Below are 22,598 nucleotides of genomic sequence, written 5' to 3'. Positions count from 1 at the left end.
GCACAGCAAAGAAGACATGCAACATATGAAAAAGCAAGCTACAGATTTGGAGAAATATTTTTGTAAGCCATGCATCTGAAAAATTAGCATCCAGACTTTATAAGGAAGTCATATATTCATTAGCAAGAAAAACAAACTATCCAATTAAAAATGGGAAAAGGAAGAGTTGTTTTTCCAAAGAGGACATACAAGTGGCCAATAGGTATACATAAAAAGGTGTTTAATGTTACTAATCATCAGGGAAATGCAAATTAAAACTATGAGATATCACCCCACAGCTGTTAAGGTGGTTGTTATCAAAAATAATAAAAAATAACCTGTTGGCAAGGACATTGAGAAAATGGAACTTACCCTTATACACTGTTGGTCATAATGTAAATTGGCATATTTCCATTATGGAAAACAGTACGGAATACCAAATGATCCAACAATCCTCTTCTGGGTACATAAGCAAGGGAAATGAAATCAGTACCTCAAAGAGATATCTGTACTCCCAGGTTCATTGCAGCATTATTCACAATAGCCAAGATATGGAAATAATCAAAGTGTCTGTGGAAAGATGGATGAATAAAGAAATTGTGGTTTGTATATGAATAATATTCAGCCTTAAAAAAAAAGAAGGTAATCCAGCCATTTGCTACAACATGGATGAACCTTTCACATTATGCTAAGTGAAATAAGCCAGACACAGAAAGGAAAATACTACATGATCTTTCTTATATATGGAATCTGAGAAGTAAGGTACAAAAAGTAGAGAATAGGACAGTAGTTACTAGGGGCCCTAAGGTGGGATAAATGGGGCGATGTTGGTCAAAGGGCACTAAGCTGCGGTTCTGTAGGATGAATGAGTCTAGAGATCTATTAAACAGCATGATGATTGTAGTTAGTAATACTCTAGATTTCTGGAGTTCTCATCACACACACACAAAATGATAACCTTGTGAGAAGATATGTTAATTAGATGATCACAGTAATTATTTCACTGTGAATATGTACACCAAGTCATGTTGCACACCCTGAATTACACAATTTTATTATTGTTTTTTAAAAATTATAAATTCTCATATACAATCATGATTTGTAAAATGCATCTATATCATTTACTACGAGTAAATGAGGATATGAGAGAAATCATATCTCCCATAAAAATCATGGCTCAGTCTTCCTTGAACTGCATGAAATTTCTGGCTAATAGATAACAGTAGCTTTCTTTGGGCATTTACAATGCACAACAAATACATTACCACCTAATATCCATCAAAGCCATATAGTATGATCTAGCTTTTCTGTTTATTAAAAAGCACTTTGGAATTAGGATAGTAGATTCATAATGGTTTTTAGGAGGATGTAAAGAGTAATTCTTTAATATTTTGAGGTACGCTTCATTAGGAACTACTGTTTACTCAATCCATATATCACTTGCTCTCATTGCAGAGACAAAATTTATAATATCCAGTCTGATTCTTTCAAGTTTTTCTTGCAGATCACAGAAGTTGGATGACTTTATTTCCATTTCATTTATCTTTATAGTGGATGACATTGTGCCTTTATTACTGTCACACCTCCTATATGACTCCTATATGACAGAAAAATAACCCCTAACCTATTATTTACTAACTTATAACATGCCACATTTCTATAAATATCTGAATTCTACCATCATTATAAAATTTTAAACATCATTTTTCTTTGTTTACATAAATCATCATAAATTAAAATGCAAACTACTAGACTAATATGGACTCAGGTTTAGCATCTTCACATTTTTATAAACATATATATTCACTTAGACCTTTTAAAAACAGTATTTTTCTTTAAGAAGTTTAACAACATCATAAAGAACTTGATACTGAAAATGCACATACTCAAAAGTAACATACTAATTTGATTGATGCAAATTTCAGCCAGAGGCAAAAGAGTTCAGTTAAATGCACATTACTACTAATAATACAATTTTAGTGGAAAGCTCGGCATTTATGATTTTGCAAATTGAAGGCATAGTTGTAAAAAGCAACTAGTGAAAATAGGTTTTTAATTTTTCCTACCAACGATGTATGCACATAAAATGTATATTATCTTGGTTTCTCAATTGTAAATTGTGTCAACAGCATAGAGTTTTCAGGAAATAAAACCTCAGGGGAAAAATAAACATTATATATATATTTAAATACAACTTGGAAGTACAATGTGATTCTCAGTATGAAAAGGCCAAGGATACTTCATTACCACTATTTAAGGTCATTTTTAAGGTTTTAAAAGCTTTTCAATGTATACAGATCCAAGTCCTGTGGATCATAAAGCATTTTATGATCTTCTCTCAAATTACAGAGCTATCATTTCAAATTAGTGAAGTTCATTTAACACATCCTCATTTTTCTCACATATTCACTAACATTATCACATAATGACATTAACATCTTTGAGGCTGGGATGCATTTTTACAATAATGATATGTTTATCACTTTCTCAGAACTTAACTGGAAATTTTTACCCCCTTGTATTAGTTTCCTTTGAGTGCTGTAACTAATCGTCACAAACCTACAACAGTACAAAGTTTCTGTTTTATAGTTCTGGAGGCCTGGAGTCTACAATAAGACGTCGGCAAGACTGGGCTCCTCTGAAGACTTTCTTACCTTTTCAGGTTCTAGAGACTCCTTGAATTCCTTGGCTGAGATGCCTTCCTTATATCAGCCCAACCTCTTGTTTTAATCATCCTATCTTTTTCTTTCTTTCAATTTCTTGCCTCTCTTTTGCAGGACCCTTATGATTACTTCTGGAGCCCACCTGATAAACCAATATAATCTCACCATATCAAGATCCTTATTTTAACCACATCTGCAAATCCTTGCTTACCATATAAGGCAACATTCACAGGCTCCAGGAATTAAGGCCTGGATACTTTTGAGGGGAAGTCATTTTTCAGTTTACTACACTACCCTTAATGGCACGTACAATAAAGTCTCTTAGTCAATGGTCTCTTATGATCAATGAAATACAGTAAAACTCATCTCCTTCCTTGCTTTGTTTTCCCTTGAGAACTATTTGATTTCAATTCCCTGGACTTCTCACCTCTGGTCTTCATCTCTTTCTATAATGCCCTCCCTACCCCTCTGTCCCACATACCTAGCCTTGATAATGTATGTCACTATTTTAGGACTCACTTTATTATTTTTTTTAAATTTTATTGGAGTATAGTTGATTTACAATGTTGAGTTAGTTCCAGGTGTACAGCAAAGTGAATCAGTTATACATATACATATATCTACTCTTTTATATATTCTTTTCCCATATAGGCCATTACAGAGTATTGAGTAGAGTTCACTCAAGGTCCATATATATATATAGTAGTGTGTATATGTCGATCCCCATCTTCCAATTTATCCCTCCCCCTGCTTCTCACCCCTGGTAACCATAAGTTTGTTTTCTACATCTGTGACTCTCCGTTTTGTAGATAAGTTCATTTGTAGCCTTATTTTTAGCTTCCACATATAAGAGATATCATATGATATTTGTCATTCTCTGTCTGACTTACCTCACTCAGTATGACAACCTCTAGGTCTATCCAATATTACCTCTTCAGGAAGCTTTCCAGTGTCACTTACAATGCCTTAGTTACCCTTATACGTGATTGGATTAGTTTTCTATGCTATATAACAAGTTATCAAAAACTTAGCAGTTTAAAACCACTCACATTTATCATCTCACAATTTCTACAGGTCAGAAGTCTGGGTGTGACTTAGCTGAGTTTCTGTTCCTGGTCCTGCAAGGCTGAGATCAAATGTTTACCTGGGTTGTGAGCTGATCTGAGGGCCAGGTTCCTCTCCAAGCTCACTGGTTGTTGGTAGAACTTAGTTTCTTGCAGTTTTGGGGCCAGTTCTCTGGCCTCACTTTCTTACTGGCTGTTTACCTGAAGGTCCTCAGCTCCTAGGAACCACAGGCTCTTCCCTGCCATGTGGCACTGTCCAAAACACAGTCTTCATTCTGCTCCTTCCAGGCAAGCAGGAGAATGAATGCACTTTTTTTCAAGTCTTAAATGAAAGCCTTTTAAAGTCTTACCTGATTTGATGAGACTTACCCAAGATAATCTCTCTCTTGATTAACTCCAAGTTGTCTGATCAGTTGACAATAATTATATTCACAAATCCCTTCCACAATATAATGTAATATAATCATTGGAGTGATGTTCCATCACACTGGCAAATCTCACCCAACTCAAAGGGAGAGGATTCTACAAGCCAGGTATGCTGTGGATGAGGATCTTGAGGGTTCTGTTAGGATTCTGCCAGCACAGAATCACAGTCACCATTGTGACTCCTTAGCATGAGAAACTGACCACGTGTACCTGTCATGACGCTGCATTGATTTAAACCATTCATTGTTTATAACCCCAATATTTACCACACTTCTTGTCACATGGTAAGGACTCATTTAATATTTGTATAAGAAATTAATATACAAGTCAGCGTGGCACTGAGGGTGCAGTGAATTCATGCATATTCTGTAAAAGAGATTCTTGTATGAGTGTTTTCTCGCATATGAATATATTAGTCTTCAGCACTTGAATGGATTATATGCATGAAATTATTTATGAAAGAGACAAGCTAAATTAACTTCTTACTAGCAAAGCAAAACACCTTTTCTCACAATTAAATATTTAGAAGTAGGTAATTAGAACAAAATGGTGTGCATGAGAGCTTAAGGGTAATTCATTTTTTCACGTGTTTCTGGCAGATGTTTGTTCAATGCCATTTCTCTTATTTTACAAGGAAAAATACTTTCATTATTATAAAATAGTATCCAGAAATGTATCATTTGCAATACACTTCAATCTCATCATAATGGTTTAAAGACAAAGAGCAGGCTTTTTTTTCCTATTTGAATTCTCCATACTACCTACCATAGCTCTTGCAAAAAATATCCACTTAATGTATTTTTTTATTGAAGGAAATTTTTCTTTCTATGCTATTTGGAAGTAGTGTTGTATTTTTACTTCTTTTTACCATCCTTGGAAACTTGAAATCCTTCTATTCAACTTGGTCCAGTTTCTATTGCTCTTATTTTTTGGACATTAGCTATCATGTGGGTTTTTTCACTGTATATAGATCATTGCCTTTGGTAGTTTCTAGGGCCCTTTGGGACTACCATAGTTTTTCCAATTGCCACTGTACTTTTAAGCTTTGAAAACTTTATCCCGTATCCCAATTCTTTTTATTATACCCTGATCCTTACAGTTGTGAAATTACTGATAAAAGCTGAGCAGTTAAAGGACATAATGATTACTGGACATTCTCTTCTCTGAGATATTCAGCCAGGCATTTTTAGAACCTATATGTGTACTTATATGCTACAATTTGGAGAATAAATGTTATTATTTAAATACTTTCTAAAACGTTAATATCTACATATATTAACTATACCTGGAAAACTGACACCCAAATAATGGTTTTGCTTTATGAACAATTTGATGATGTTTACGCCTCACTTTTTGTTTCATCTGGATCCCCTTGGGTCAAGTCGGCTTATTTCTTATCTCCAAATACTTGTATGCATTTCATCCAATGACAATCACTTTATCTCTCTATATTATCCGAGTAAAACTTAAAATTTAGTTCCAGGACTGATGTGTTGGTCTTAAGATTGAAGGCTTATTACAGTGACAGTTTTTCATTGTTTATTTGTTTTGAGAGTAACAAGAAATCTATCAAGCAAAGCTTATAATGATTGCAACCTCCAGGGTACTAGAAAGAAAACATAAGGAAGCATCAAATCATTAATAATGTACTTTCTTAACTGCAATGTCTTCAGAGAACATTGTTGAGCAAGAGGTGAGAAGTATGAAGAAACAAAATAGTATTTTATAAATGCTGTCATTTAACATTGCTGCCTGCTGGTACTTTGTTAGATGAAGCATAGAAATCATAAATAACATTTCTTTCTTAAATTGTAATGTAGAGAAAGAGAGAGGATTGCAATGATAATATGGAAGGTAATTATGAGTCATTGCCTAGAGACTAAATTGGATGCATTTATGCAGAAATATGCCAGAGGGAACTTGTTCATTGGATATGCACTGACACTGATTATTTCCTTTGAGTTTCTCATTGTGAATTTGGACCTTGTGAAACTAGCAATCCTTCTGAGAATGGAGCTGTGTGTAGAGAGAAAATGGATCTGCAAGCATTTCCCCTTGGGTGCCAGTGTCAGTGTGGGAGGGCTTTGCATGTCCTCAGGGTGAAATCATTGTCAGTCCTGCTTTCATGGACCTGGTTATGACCTTGAACTCACTTAGCCACATAAATTCTTATAAAGCAGTCAACTAAGACTCTGATGGAGGAATGGAATAGTTCAGGATGCAACCATGGCTATCTAGTGAAAGTTATCTGCTGTCAATATCAAAACGAGTGCCAATTATTTTCACAAAACACCCCAATTCTGACAAATTAATTTATATTTATGTGAGTCATAATGGTAACAAATGAGAAAATTTAAGGAGATGTGACCTCTATGTTCTGGTGTCAGAATTAACCATTTTTTCTTTGTTTTTTAATGGTAGAAGTTTTTGAAGTATTTATTTGTAAGTATGGGAAAGCCCTATTTACAATGATTTAAAATTATTTTAGCCCATCTATTACACACACACACATACTTTTTCCTACTAAAATATGTATTCCTGAAAGAGTATAAATTTACAAAGGAAAAAGAAGGAGTTAGGAAGAAAAGAAGAAAAAATGGAAGGAAAGGGGAAAAAGGAAAAAAGAAATATTGAATGTTGGAACATGGATTTTTCTGTGGAAGAGCATGCCAATGATGGATAATTTTATTAGGACACAGGAAAATCAAGGCATAAAATAGTCCTGTGAAGTGGATATGGCTAAGAGCCATGAGAGAGGGAAAAACAAATGAAAAAGAAAGAGACAGTGAGCTAGAAGGGGTTGGGAGAAAATGCCCATCTTATTTTGCCTTATTTAACCTCTTTTAAAATATATTTTTACAATTTGTACATAATCCCTCACTAAATGGATAAATGGTTAAAATAATGTATGAAAAAGCACATTTTGATAGAAAGTTATTTTGTTTTTAAATAGTATCATTTAAATGAAAGTGAGATTTTTAAACCAAATATCTTCAAATTCATGTCCTTAAGAAGTGTAATAATTTTTTTAATTGGGTGAAGAAGCCCAGGTTTAAAATAACAGGTAGAGGTGGGGCCCTAGCAAACTGTAATATCTACATAGATATTAATATAGAGTTAATTGTTCTAACACTGTGTCTTCTAAGCAAAATATATTTTGGGGTTGTGGGCCACCTCTTTGCTACTCCTGATTTAAACCAACAGTACTCTCTTCTATTTATTTATTTATTTATTTATTTTTTAGATTTTGGTACTTAAAAGATTGTGTTTTAAAATGTGTGAAATTCTCAGATTGTCTTAAAATAATTCACTGTTATCTTATTTCTGAGTTCAAACCCAAAGGCTTTTGGGGGTGTTGGGAATGGTTCTCAAATTTCTGGTGCTCACTAGAAATAAGGAAGGCACAGTTGTATGCCTGAGAGAGAGGTCAACAATTTTTTTTAGATCTAGATAGTCCTAGTATCAGGGTCATATAAGGTTATATATGGTCACTTCTTATATGTTCTCAGTGACATAAATATATATATAATTTTATGTCTCTGTAAATATTTTAATTCTTAATTTCTTATACTATAAGAAAATACAATTTCCAAATATGCTACATATAATGCATTGCTACCTATTAAATTTTTGGAGATCATACATTATATACTATGGAAATGTAAATTTTGGATACCTGATATATTGCTGTATTTTATAATAGCATTATCCATAATATATTTTGGACAATGTCCAAGGAGATTTAACTACTAGAGAACTAAAACATTTATTAAAAATTATATAACACATGTAAGCTGATATCAGCATAAAACTATGACACTGTATTCTTAACACTTTCTCAAAGCTAAAATAGCATGGGAAGCCAAAATTTTGAATTCACATTACTAGTAGTATTTTTACATGACTATATATGAGAAACAATTATTAATATGTATATTTCAATTTATAAATCTCAAACATTATGTGGTTATTCATCACATTGGCAGTACATTATTAAAATACTCACCTCTGTATTTTAACCACAATGTTTTATGTTACCAGAAACTTTGGCTCAGTACAACTAATGTATGATGTTTCATGTTTAAGTATAGAATGAATAATACATACAGATTAATAAAAGTCTTATCTGATTAAAATTTCAATTCAAAATAGTAGTATGGAATATTTATAAACGAAGACTGATACAAATACAGTGACTGTATTTTCTGGTAAAAATAATAACAACAAAACAAGACAATATGCTTAAAAAAGTATTTTCTGATAAAATGGTGATTAATCACATAGCCCATAGTTAACAAATTAGACGTGAGAAAAAAAATTTGTTTAGTTGTTTTAAACTTCAAACAAATTATGTTTGTTTATTTTCCCTATAGTATCCAATTTAATTATCTAGGTTCTCATTGGGCCCATAGCTCATTTCTTAGATTCCTAACCCAGAATAGTTAACATTCAGAAAGTAAACTCTTTCAGACCCTTTGCTAATTTCAACTTATCTTTTGCTGTATGTTTTCTTATAAAAGAGTTTATCATTTATCTACATGGAGAACATCTACATCTATGCTAACATTAACTTGACTCCAGCTGTTTGTTACTTGCCAATTTGCATCAGTATCCAACATGACTTATAATCATGAACATTTTAAAAAATATTATTATGACTCATGGTACTCCACAATGTCTTAATTACATATTGTATTGCATTTCGGTTTAATTTGATAACATACCTAATTCCCTATATAAGATATAAAGATGCACCAACAGATACCATTTTATTTCATTAATTTATTTATAGCTATATCTGTATATTTATTAATCATTTATTTTCAATGAGATGCTAAAAACTAGGTTTCTTGATTTAAAAAAAGTAAAGTAAAACAAAAGTAAAATCTTGTCTAAAGAGCTGTCAACTCTGTGTCTTCCTTGACTCTGGCTGGTGGCCATGGGCTGTCTTGTTTTCCTTCAAGGTCACAGTTACATTTCTTGTGCAGAATCCTGGCTGCAGAAACCTAGAAGCCACACAGTGCATTGACAAAACTGTTTCCACCCAGGACCTACTCGTTTAATGAGAGTAGGATCAGGAACACGCACGTGGCACAGAGTCAGTGCGATTGTTTGGTGGATCTCAGGGATGGTGGGGACCCAGGCATCAATCCCACCTGCTGCAACCACGATCAAGCTGCAATAATGTCCTTGAGATGCTTCAGAGACTGTTCTTTTTCCATCATTAATGGTAAAACAGAGGACAGATTCTGATAATTATTTTTAAAAGATTATGTTGAAATGTGAAAGCTCTTTTAAACTAAAGTTTAGTAGTCCTATGTCAACTTTCAGATCACTTTGCACTTTAAAATACCTTGTCACACAAGGAACATTATAAACCAGTTAACTTCCTGTTTATTAAACCTAAAACAATCAGGTAAAAGGTAATTGATACAAAAGTGACCCATTGGGGCTTCCCTGGTGGCGCAGTGGTTGAGAGTCTGCCTGCCGGTGCAGGGGACACGGGTCTGTGCCCCGGTCCGGGAAGATCCCACATGCCACGGAGTGGCTAGTCCCGTGAGCCATGGTGGCTAAACCTGTGCATCCGGAGCCTGTGCTCTGCAATGGGAGAGGCCACAACAGTGAGAGGTCCACGTATGGCAAAAAAAAAAAAAAAAAAAAAAAAAAGACCCATTTACCATAGGCATTGTTTACTGACAAAACAAAAGAGATAGAGAGAGAGAAAACGGATATTTTCATTGTTGCTTTGAAATTGTTACCATATATTCATTGTGATTGTTCTCATTTCAAATAATTCAAGTTTTTAAGTTAACAGAACTGAGCAAGATAATTATTTAGAAACTGTTGTAGAAAATTGTGTAATAGAGTACAAAATATGAAAATTCACACTTTCTTTGGTTAAAAGTGAAATGTATTCAGATGAATACAACATTCTTTAGGGTAATTAACATTATACCATGATTAAAGGAATGTTAAGAGTGTTCTTTCTGTTGCTTTCAGTGGTTGATAGCTTCTCCTGTTTATGCAGTCTGGGCTCTGCTGGTCTGAGGTGTAAACAAGACTTTGATGACTGCATCCTAAATGTCCATGAGAACAATTCTACCTGCAAAGATCTGTGTCTGGTTAGTATCCATGAATATTATTAATACATCTGAATGTGGGCTAGCATAAATTAACCCTTACAGATATAGTTGACATTTGCCTTTGTTGTATGTTGGTATGTGTATATATACATGTGCATACTTATAAAGATTAGAAAACAGAAACTCAAGCAATATTTTCTTAACCTAGTAGTAAAAGGATATTCTATTTACCACCATATATAGGTTAATGTAAATCTTATAAAATGAGTAGTTTACTCTTTGGATTCACAACTCTTGGTGACATTGAATTTGTGTAAAATTTCAGAAATTATCCTAAAAATGTTGTCAATCTTATAGGAACCACTTTCATCTAACTCAAGGTATTGTACACACATATGTTATATATTTCATCATCATTTATAACCTTGCATTCTATTTTGATTTCCATCACTTGCTGTATCCCCATCATTTCCTTCATTCATCTGCGTTGGTGTTGTCCCTTCGGTACATATCCATTTGTCATCACCTTTGTCACAAGCATGTGTCATTCTGCCTTAAACAGACTGTGACACAGTTGGCAAATCAATGGGATCCCCTCTGGCCCTCTGATTCTTCATTTTTCAGGAAGCCTGACATAAAAAATGTCTACTCAACATGGATTCATGGACCAGCTTTAGAAAATATATGACAGGCAGCACAAGTTAATGCTGTGACATCGGTGCAGGTTCAGAGCTGAGGCTGTAACATCAGAGCTGGCTTTCACAAAAGGACTACACTAGTTGAAGTTAGGGAAAAACGCTTTGAAAAACCGATCTGTTTTCATCCATATTTCAACTCTCAGTGTACTGACATTGTTTTAACAATAAAAAGATAATTTGTGGCAACTTGTTTCTTTGTACAAGGAAGGCAGACACCTAAATGAAGAATTATAACTAAGGTCTGGATAGCCGTAACCAGACGCATCGATGGTGCATGGGTTGTCTAGCCACTGTTAGGCATGTGTGTGCTCCAGTTGTTTTGTTTTTGTTCTTCCAGATTCTTTGTCTAAGTCTGTCAATCCCATCCCACTTTGGGGGGTTCCTGTAGGCCTGGGTGTGTCACCTTACACTGGTCTCTGAGGTAAGAGTGGAATTCTTTCCAGGAAAAGGTTTCCTCACCTGCATATAGGATGTATGTAAAATGTACATACCTCCTCTAGACCCTCTTACATCTGTATTTTAGACATGTAATTGCAGTTGCTCTTTTCAGGCCCCAAGGAAGGGACAAGGTGCTGTCTAGTGATGAGTGACCTTTAAAGCAGCAGAGCTGAGAGACAGGAGATCATTGTTGATCTCCTGACTGAACCTCCATGTGCCTGCCTGACCCTTGGATCTAATTATGTGAGATCACTTATGATACATTTTTAAGTATAGCTTGAGTCAAATTTCCTTTGATTTGCAGGTAAATCATCTAATTTCCATAAAGTGATTAAACGTTATTTTTGTCTATGATTTCAGTCATAATTTCAGCAATAATAGAAGTTTATTGTAGTAGAAAGAGCTTCATACCCATAATCATAAGATTCCATTTCTACTCCTGACCTTGAGAGAAATTATCTGTGAGACACTAAGACAGCCTTTTGACAAGTCAGGAACTGCAACTTTAGGAGCTGCATCGTATCCAAGACCAGAACTTCTAAGTAGAGTATTCTCTCATTTATCCATTTTATAAGTTGCCCGTAAGAAACTATTCAGACTAAATCTAGACAAGTATTAGTTTAAAATCTTGACTCATACTTCCAGAAATTGTTATAATATAATAAAGAAGAATAAGAATTAAAAAAAATTGGAACTCACAGAAACAGAGAGTAAAATGGTAGTTATCAGAAATTGGGGGTTGGGGGAAATTACGAGATGTTACTCAAAGGGTATAAGTCTTCAGTTATAAACTGAGTAAGTTCAAGGGATCTCATGTGACTATAATCTAATAATGACTATAACTAATAATACTATATGTATACTTAAAATTTTCTAAGAGAGTATATCTTAAGCATTCTCATTACAAACACCAAAAAGGTAGCTATGTGAGGTGATCAATGTGTTAATTAACTTTATTGTGTTAATAATTTCACAATGTATACATATATCAAGCCATCACATTATACACTTCATTTGTCAATTATACTTCAATAAAGACTGGGGGCAGGGAAGAATAAAAAACAAGCAAACAAACAGAAAGCAGCAGGGTTGAAAAGGAAATAAAATTATCAAACTACATAAAGTTTGCCATCATATTTTATTAATTGATTTAAATGTATTAGAATATACAAGGAGATCATTAAAATTAGCTAATTCCTAACTATAATTTATATATCAGTTATAAGAAGAAAAATACCATTGGATTGGTGATATCCTTCCAAGAGAAGCTATTATGGAGACAACAGATGGTTTAAAAAATGAAAGAATGGGGCCTCCCTGGTGGCGCAGTGGTTGGGAGTCCGCCTGACGATGCAGGGGACACGGGTTCGTGCCCCGATCCCGGAGGATCCCACATGCCGCGGGGCGGCTGGGCCCGCGAGCCATGGCCATGGAGCCTGTGCTCCACAACGGGAGGGGCCACGGCAGTGAGGGGCCCGCGTACAGAAAAAAAAAAAAAAAAAAAAAAGAAAGAATGTTCAAAGCATTTGATAGCTTTTAGATATTGTGTCTGGGCCCCAAGGTTATCCTCAGATTTGATAGGTGACTAGAAAGGCTCAGAAAATCTGATTTATTCCTGGTAAGAGATTATTACAGTGAAAACTTATAGATTAAAAATAGCAGAAGGAAAAGCAAAGTGGCAAAGTCCAGGAGAAACCAGGCACAAGCTTTCAGATATCTTCTCCCAGTGGAGCTTGGTGGACAACACTTAATTCTCTGAGAAATGATGTGTGACAAGATGAATGAAGTGTCACCAACCAGGGAAGCTCACTCAAGCCTTGGTGTACAGGGTTTTAATTCAGGTCAGTCACAAGGCATGGACTTTAGCTAACCAGGCTCCACCTCCTGCAATGTTCAAATTGATACAGCTTGGTCCAAAGCCCCAGGTTTAAAACAAAGCTTTCGTCATAAATCACATCATTAGCAAAACTGTTGAGACTAGCCCAAGGTGTCAGGTATCAAACACATTGTTACCAGGCAGGGTATCCCAAGGCCCAGAGGTGATCTTCCAGGAGCCAGTAAAGGGCCTGGCGTTCATTTGGAATATATAGCGTTTGAGCACCCAAGCCTGCTAAGTTAAGTATTGCACCAATATTATGCTAAATATTGCATTTTTTGTGTAGGAATAAAGAGTACATAATAGTATAATAATAAATTGAAACAAAAAATCATTGCAAAGAACTAACTCAGGCAAAAAGAGCTAAAAACTCATAATTCTGAAATGAAACCTGGCTAAAACAGACAACAGAAGTAATCAAAATAAAGCAAGGTCCAAATTGAGTTTCGTATTTTCTTTCTTTCACTGACTGATTAGTAAAGACAATTGTGAAATGTTCTTTGAAGGCTTTAAAGTGGAAGAGAAATAGAATATGTAGTTTCTACAAAATGTTTAATAATTGTAATAAACAGAAAAATGACTTTATTCAGTCTAAGGTCTTCATCTGACTATAAGAGTCAGCAGCCGGGCTTCCCTGGTGGCGCAGTGGTTAAGAGTCCGCCTGCTGATGCAGGGAACACGGGTTCGTGCCCTGGTCCGGGAAGATCCCACATGCCACGGAGCGGCTGGGCCCGTGAGTCATGGCCGCTGAGCCTGCGTGTCCAGCCTGTGCTCCGCAACGAGAGAGGCCCCAACAGTGAGAGGCCCGTGTACCGCAAAAAAAAAAAAAAAAGAGTCAGCAGCCTACTTGTGGTGTGGCTGTAACTCCCCAAGCAACCCAGGCAATGCCATTGACATGAGGCGTGTTTCTTCTTTGAACTTGATTTGGCTGTAGCTTCAAATGAACATTTTCAAAACGGCAGCATTTCCTTATGATTATATGTAGCATCATGAATGTGATTTTAGATAAAAAGCAGAATATCCGAAGACTTTGAAACCAAGATGAGAAGTATTTTGTAACAACAAGACATTTTCTTATTTCCCTTTCTTTAAGGTTCAGTAAACCTACAAAAATCAGTTGGAGGAAAATAAGAAAATTTTGAATATATAGCACATAATAAGATACAAATGTTAAGTTTGGGTAGAGTAAAATTTATTCCCTCGTGTAGCTTTCTTAGATGTGTATTTGAGAATGACTATTTCCTTATGCTTATTTAAATATGTATAATCAAACTATTCTAGCATTTTCCCTCTCATTTTACTTTCATTTTCCTCTGTACCTTATATGAATAATGAATACGTAATTTTGATTATAGCAGGAGAAACAAAAATAATGCAGTAGAACCAACATGTGGAAAGAACAAAGATTTTGTTCATATACAACTATTTTAAAACTTATGCATATTATATATACTGGCATATTACAGATATAAATTTTCTCCCAGTCGGGTGCAAAAAACAAACTGAATTTATGTGTTTTCTAGTGAAAAATAAAATTATCTCTACCTTCCCCACCATATGGTTGCAAAACCCATGCCAGTCATTTGAGAGTTGCCTATGTCCTCCCTTTTGTTTAATACAGTCAAAGCTGGGGGTGGCAGAGCCAGTAGGGCAATAACCCTGCTTTGCAGTTCATCTTGGCTGCCACTGAAATGCCCATTGTGACATTCCCATGCCCTTTTCAAAAACAGGTTAAGCTGCCAAATGACTCTAATCCTTTCCTACCAAATCTGGCTCCTGGTACCATCTCTGCACCCCTCAAGTGCAGGATGTTTAGTTAATTAGTGACCAGGTCCCAGCTGACACTTCAGCAAATCCATTGGAACCACTAAAATGTTCTGCTCTCTCTCAAGGATTGCAAACCCTCTATCAGAGTGGAATCGGTCCAACTGCTCTATGTCCAGATACAAAACCTTCATTTTTTTGCTACCCACCCTCTCCATGAAGATTTGCTTTAATCTCATTTGATGGAAATTAACACCAAGACTCTGACTCAATGTCAGTGCTTAGAACTCCAGAATCGTCAGAACACAAAGAACTGCCCAAATACTCCTTGATGGAGAAAAGAAGAATTCTAATTTTGTAACAAAAGAAGACAGTTACACATTTCATTAGCAAAAATTGCTCTGTTATATAGGAGTATGACAAAATTTGTCAAGTGTCAAATGTCTTAGCTCTCATGTGCCATCTTTACTATATCTATGTTGTGTATTAATATTGCTTTTAAGTCATAGGTCCTATAAAATATTGCCTAAACTATTAAACTTCCAAATAATGAGTTTTTTTCTTGTTCATTTTTAAACTTTATTAGGTTAAATATCTTGCAAGTTTTTGGTAATTTAAAGAGTAAAGAGGAGGTTTGTAGATTGTCTGTCTTTGACATGGATTTGTTCTATGATTTACCACAAGCCACTTAACTTATTAGATCCATAAAATTAAGAAGTGTTAGAACATTACTCAAATTCACTATATATGGAAAAAGAATTAAAGGCAATATAGTTCTCAATTTTATTTAAGTATTAGAATATGCATAAGCAAGTATCTATTACTGGACTTTTTAGTTGGGTTATCAGTTTCTTCAATCAAATGAAAGAATTGGACTCAATTGTTCTTAACCAGGGAACAATTACTTAAAATTCTGATTCAGCTGCTGAATCCAGACACCTGGATAATTTGTGATTCCTTATGATTTTGAGAATCACAAATTATTGAGAATCACTAGACTAGGTATCCAGATGGCACTTTCCAGCTCTAAACTTTTCTGATATTTAGGGTGGAGTACAGAGGTTACTATTTCATGTGTACTGATAACTCACAATTTAGCACCTTATATGAGAAATAAAGGACAGTCTAAAAAAAAAAAAAAAAAAAGGAGAGATTTATCCCTAGTGTTTTTAGCAACATATTTCATTGCATCTTACATTTAACGTATGATTTCTCTTTTGGATTATTCCATCTGTTCCAGTGCTTTTGTTTTTTGGGGTGTTTTGTTTGTTTGATTGTTTGTTTTGTTTTCAATTATACATCACATTTATTAATTCCAACCCCAAGTTTTCCTTAAAAAAGTAATATTTCACTTTTACTGTTTTTACATCCATTAAAGCCACCTCACCTTACTGCAAAATTACCCCTATGCAATTAAGTACTGGATCCGTGCACTTTGATTTTGTTAACAAGTGAATAGAAAAGATTTTCTCATCTCATTGAGAAAACATTTTCCTCCGACACCTTGTTCTATCTTGGTTTTCTTTAAAAGAGTTCTTGCAAAGGGCTGTTTCAAAGGTTGATTCTCCTTTCACAATGTGCGCTGGAAATTCCCAAACATCCTTCAGGCTGACGTCTTTCACTCCATAGATTTACTAACTAACCCTAAAACTTCCTTTCCAATGTTTTCTTGATTGGTGCTATTCACATCAATGTAGTGGCGTTGGCATGCGTGAAATGGTGGGAAATTGCCTTCCGGAATCCTTGACTTTTGTTCCGAACCAGATTCATGGACAAGCAGAGGATGAAAGAAAATGGTGTCTCTCTTCTCCTTCATGATGTGCACCCTGGTGTTATTTCTGTCATAGTCTTGGACCCCGTGGAACATGATGTTAAACCCTCCCTCTCAGTGGGGATAATCGTGTGGTTTCAAGGGACCTTTGTGTGTCCCTGGGAGCACAACCAGGCAGCCGTTGTTCTGGTCGATGTTCTCCATGACCTTCCAGGAACAAACGATGCTATTGCTGGGCCTTAAGGGGAAATAGTGAAGATCCTGGTGCAAAAGGTAATGGACGAGATGTCTTCTGCTTGAATCTGGAGGTTTGTTTATCAACATTGCATGCATGGCCATAACATTGGGTCCAGTGAAGCACTCCACATATTTCAGAATTTCAGGGAGGGTGCAATACCTGAAGAGTTCCTTATCTTCTTGGAAATCTTGGACCTTGGTAGTCACTTTCTCACTTGGCATATATTGTGATTTTGCAATGGTCACATCTTTCATCATCATCAATCCCAGTGGTTTCACCTCCTTTTTGCAGATTCTATCAAACTCATCCCTCAAGTGTATCAGCATCAGTCATCAAAATTTTAATGAAAAGAAACACATTTTCTTCATAAATTTCTCTGTTCTAGGCTTAGAACATTATTTTCATGAGTATACTGGAATTGTTGACTATGGAAACTGGCAGGAAAAACAACACCTGAAGTGGGGTGAGCTATGATGGCTTCGGCCTGGTGGTGCCGAGGTATCACAACAAGATATGCAGACAAGGGAGGAGTGGTCCTTGTCCATGGCCTTCGGGGGAACACCGGTGGCTGGGCCTTGGCCCCACTTAATTCTGTGGACGGCCTCACCTCCCCGAGGCTGGAGAGGCTTCAGTGCTTCTGTTTTTAAGACAAAGGGAATAAATCTAACTTTTTCATATCAATTCTTTTCTGAAGGACATAATAATATATTGTTTTTGCCTCACTTGCCATAGCTTAGTGAAGTGTCAATCTCTTTATATATTGACATTTGCTAATCAGAAAACTTGTGCATGAAATTATAACTTTTCATAAAGGCTGGATATAATGTTTCAAATCATTTTGAGAGCATTAAAAAAATCAACGGCTAATTAATTGTAATGCTATCCCAAAATTCAATTAAGTATTTTGATTAAATTGATTAGTTACAAGGCCTTCAGTAACGAATATATAGCAAAAAAGTTTAATCTAAATCGTGATTCATCAGCTAACAACCAAACTCATGGTTAAACATAGCTCTGTAGTGATTAGGTGACACAAAATGAAGTCCTTTGGGTATGTCCATGCTAAACAGCCTACTTTTGTTTATGTAGAATAAGATCTGTCTAAAAAATTTTATTACCCAGATCTCTACTTTTCATTACACAGATTTTAGGCTAAGAATTTATTGAGAATAATTTAACATTATATTTAGGAAAGTGGTTCAATGTGATGGGTGTCAGTTGTCTTTCCTTTCTACAATATGGTAGATTATAGAATTGTTTTCCTTGTATAATCCAAGAGGAATATAGAATTTTAGTTCATTCATCTGATGATTGTATAATTCTTTCAATGTGTTCCCCTCAGTTGTCAAGTTTGATCAGCTAATATGTCTGTCTGAAGCACCCCATTTTTTCACCTCTAATCTGTTGTTTTCAGTCCGTCATCGTAGTGAAACACATAACCAAATTTGTTAGGATTATATGCAAAGTAAAAACAAATGGATCCTGAAAAGTTTTGTTGATCCACCTGAGTAAAGAAATACATGAGCTTTAATACTTTGGACTTATGATATCTACTTTGGAAGCTCAGACATATTTTTTCCTTTTTTCTTATTCCAAGATTCGTTACAGAGAAGTGAATTTTACAGATGGTTCAGTTTTGAGGCTTAGAAATCTGTGGAGTAGTGTGAATTTCATAACTTGTCTATGAATGTAACTAATCAGGGAGAAATTTTCCATTTTCAGAGTCTCCAGTAAAAGTGCAAAGTTCCTAGAAATAGTCCAGTTTAAAAAATGATTTAGAATTGGTTGAATACAATTTCCATTTCCAACATTAACCAAAACACATCAATAAATAGGTTTATTTTCAAAGCATTATCAGACAGAGTAAGCTTCAAAGTATTTCAATACCAGCATTGTACTTTTATATTATTGTTTGTTGTATTTATGTCACTATAACTAGGACTCATTTCTGGGCTTCACAATTTATTTCTGAGAATTTAGTGAATAGTTACATAGTAATTTATTTTTTTTCCTAAAAAATATTCTTTCTACCATTTACATGGATGCCATTTTTAAGTGGTTGAGTCTATATATAACTGTTTTTAGAAATCTGTCATGTTGTGTTCAGATACTGTTTTTAAGATGATAATAAGAGAAAAGAAAAACACACATCTTCCTTCAGAAGAACAGGTTGCCTTAACAGTATATTATTAACTGGCAAGAGCAGTGACCAAAGAACTGTAAATCCTTCATCTCCATCAATGAAGAGCTCCATTGTGTTCTAACTCTGTGCCATCCCAATCCCCCATTTGTCTGTGAGGAGTTTATCAATTGTGAAGAGTGTAGGAAATTTTGAATAAGAGAGTGGATATGTATATGTGGAAACAAGCATATGCGCAAATGTGCATACACACAAAAGAGAATATGTCTTTGTTCTTTAGCCATTTGCCAGCCATCCTGATTTAAACAGATGGCAAGAGGTTTCCAACATCAAGTTCTGGAGTCCAGGTTAGTTACTTCATATATGAACTTGTCTTGGTTATAATACATACAGATTAATTAGAGCTAGCAGATAAATAGCTTCTTTATGTAAACTGATGAAAAGCTTAGGTTAAGAATAACAGAGAATTGTCTTTGCATTTTCTCGATTATAATGTGTCAGGTTGTGCAGCATGCCTTTCACAACCAAAGGCTGCTTGCACATAGGGGACAGGCCTTTGAGGTTCCTAGCTTCACTTCCTAGCTGTGCCACCTCAAACAAGTCACTTATCCTTTCTAAGCCTCACTCAGCTCATTATAATAATGCACATATTAATAACAGTTACTTTGCAGGATTTTTATAAAGATTAAATAAGATACTGCATGTAAAATACTTAACACATTGCCTGCCATGTATAAAGCAATTAACAAATATAAATCATATTTTATGATGCTGAGGAGGAGGGGGGGATTTAATTGTGGCTACAGAAAAAGAGAGAGACAGGGAGGAAAGGAAGGAGGAAGAGAGAGAGGATGAGAGAGAGGATTAGAGAGACAGGGAGAGAGAGAGAAAATAAAGGATAAATGAATGAATGCATGAATGAATTGAATTGGCAGGTCTTTTTCTCTATCTCTTTAGCTAATTTTAGATTTCTCATAGACTAAGAATCCCATAGATTTCCACATCTGTGACTCTACTCCTGTTTGGTAAATAAGTTCATTTGTACCCTTTTATATGTGGAATTGTTTAGATTCCACATATAAGCAATATCATGTAAGAGGGGGGATGAGTTGGGTGATTGGTATTGACATATACACACTACTATGTATAGAAAAGATAACTGACAAGGACCTACTGTATAGCAAAGGGAACTCTACTCAATACTCTGTAATGGCCTATATGGGCAAATAATCTTTAAAAAATAGTGAATATATGTATAACTGATTTACTTTGCTGTACACCTGAAACTAACACAACATTGTAAATCAACTATACTCCGATACAAATTTTAAATAAATAAATATAAAGCATATTACATACACACACACAAAAGAATCTCATAGAGTCTGTACTCATCCCAAGATTCCAGGGATTTGGCAATTGCTGATAGCTTTTGTTCTACATGATCTCAGGCTGCTGGGGTTCTTGGGCAATCCTTTAAGACTTGATGTGAGATTGGTACATTTCTGATGAAATGCTCTGCATCTGATGGACACAAAGCAGAACACGTCCACCTGTCTCTGTTCAGACATCTGTCTCTCTTCAGACATGAAGCCTTTAATATGGCTAACTCCACCTAAATTGTAGTGCCACAGCCTTACAGGTTAGTTCCCCTGATTTAGTTGCTGGCCTTCTCTGCCCTCTCAGAGCACAAAGATCTCCTGTCATCTAAGTGCTGCACTTAAAAGACTAAGATGAAAAATCCGTCTTCTATACTTAAAAAAAAATCTGGAACAAAAACTCAAGAGAATCCCATGTGATTGACATAGATGTAAGTGTAGATGAGTATATGAACATATATACAGACATGTAGGTCTAGAGTGTTATTACTGATCCTGACACTTTTAAAATATATATATAATTGAGGGCTAATTGCATGTCAGAAAATGTAGATCCCACTATTTTCTGTGCTTTGGTGTGCCTTTTTAGGACTGCTTTTATAGTTTACTGGTATATCATAGTAGATGTATTTTACAAAGAAAAACACAAGCCTCTTGGAAATAAACCAGGTTTCTCATGGTCACACTGTGATTGATGTAAAGCAGAGTTAGAATGGTCTGCAGATCCCGTGCCTCTCCCACATTTTCCTTCTCTCCTAGACCTCGCTGAGCCTCTGCAAATATCAGAGCTTGAGTTCAGCTGCTCACAAGACTCACAAAACTAAAAAAGATGAGAATCCTGAGATCAAATCAGTATTTCAGAGACTCCATAACACAACACAATCACCTGTACCATTTCTGAAATTACCTGCTAATTGGGACTCACTTCCTGGGGTTTCTAATGAAGTAAATAGAAACGAGGTGTTAGCCTTTGTGTTTTTAAAGTATATCACAGAAGATTCACATGCAGGGCCATAGTGCATAAATATAGGCTTCTGGTGGTCACTGGGCTGCCTATCCCGAGCAGCACTCAGCATCCAGCCAGTGCCCACCTGGATGGGAGCCTGCACCCAGAAGACAGACCCTTTCAGGGAATGGGCTGTTCACAGGTAATGCAGCCAGAGACTAAAATTAAATTGCCAGATTCTGTTCTTCAGATTAACTGGAACTGAAAAGAATGTAGAGCTAGAATTATAAAAAGTAAATTTAGGATTAAAATAGAGACTTAGAACGCTAATCATTGCATTCTCTCTCAAGTAGGAACTTTCTACGGAAAAAGTGATCTCCTTAGCTGGATTTGCCAAGCAAGTCCAAAGGCCCTAGTCATCAAAGGAGTGGCTGCTAGATGACATTGGTTTGGAAGGAGTAGGCTGACCAGTTAGGAGATAAAATATTCAGAAAGGAAAATTCCTGAAAGTTCCAGAAAGCAAAACTTGAATTTACTTCCCAATGGCAATCATTTACATAGCATTTAGTATTTATAACTATTTTACCTAGCATTTTCATTTTATTAGGTATTATAAGTAATCTACAGAGGATTTAAAATATACAGGAGGATGTGTGTAGACTATATGCAAATACTACACCCTTTTATATAAGGGAGTTGAGCAACCAAGAATTTTTGATATCCTCAGGAGTCCTGGAACTAATCCTTGGAGGATACCGAGGGTTGACTATACACAGTTTCTACTAAATTATGATTTGATATTTGCAGGGTACTTGGAGTTTGAGAGTGTGAAGCCAACCTCTTGCTACCCAACTAAGATTTTCTTCCAAGATTTGAATGGGAGCTTCAGATACAAATCCTATATGATGTAAATTGGACCCTTAATTTTATAAGTAGCCTGGAGCAGACTGAGAACTGCTGTTCATCTGTTCTTGCTAAAGCTTGACAGAGAACCAGAACTGTAGAGGCAATATTGGTAAGAAAAGATACAGTCATTTCATCAGTAGTAGCAGTAAGGGAAACTTACAGCATCTGGGTACAAGTGCCCTGGACATAAGAGAGGTAATGGAGCACAAGAACGTCAATCCCTAGGC

At 35.5% G+C, this 22,598-nt stretch overlaps 1 protein-coding gene and 1 pseudogene across 1 annotated transcript in view; one reads left to right on the top strand and one right to left on the bottom strand.

Annotated features, from left to right (window-relative positions):
- Positions 1-22,598, top strand: part of EYS (eyes shut homolog) — a 1,591,612-nt gene that overhangs the window by 396,535 nt on the left and 1,172,479 nt on the right. Inside the window, exon 12 of the mRNA XM_060115102.1 lies at positions 10,133-10,254. Coding sequence (XP_059971085.1) covers positions 10,133-10,254 — 122 coding nt within the window. The remainder of the gene's footprint in view (positions 1-10,132; positions 10,255-22,598) is intronic.
- Positions 16,467-17,254, bottom strand: LOC132500402 (phytanoyl-CoA dioxygenase, peroxisomal-like; annotated as a pseudogene).

Source organism: Mesoplodon densirostris, chromosome 12 (assembly GCF_025265405.1).
Source record: "Mesoplodon densirostris isolate mMesDen1 chromosome 12, mMesDen1 primary haplotype, whole genome shotgun sequence".
NCBI lineage: Eukaryota > Metazoa > Chordata > Mammalia > Artiodactyla > Ziphiidae > Mesoplodon > Mesoplodon densirostris.
This window is presented reverse-complemented; position numbering and strand designations above follow the sequence as displayed.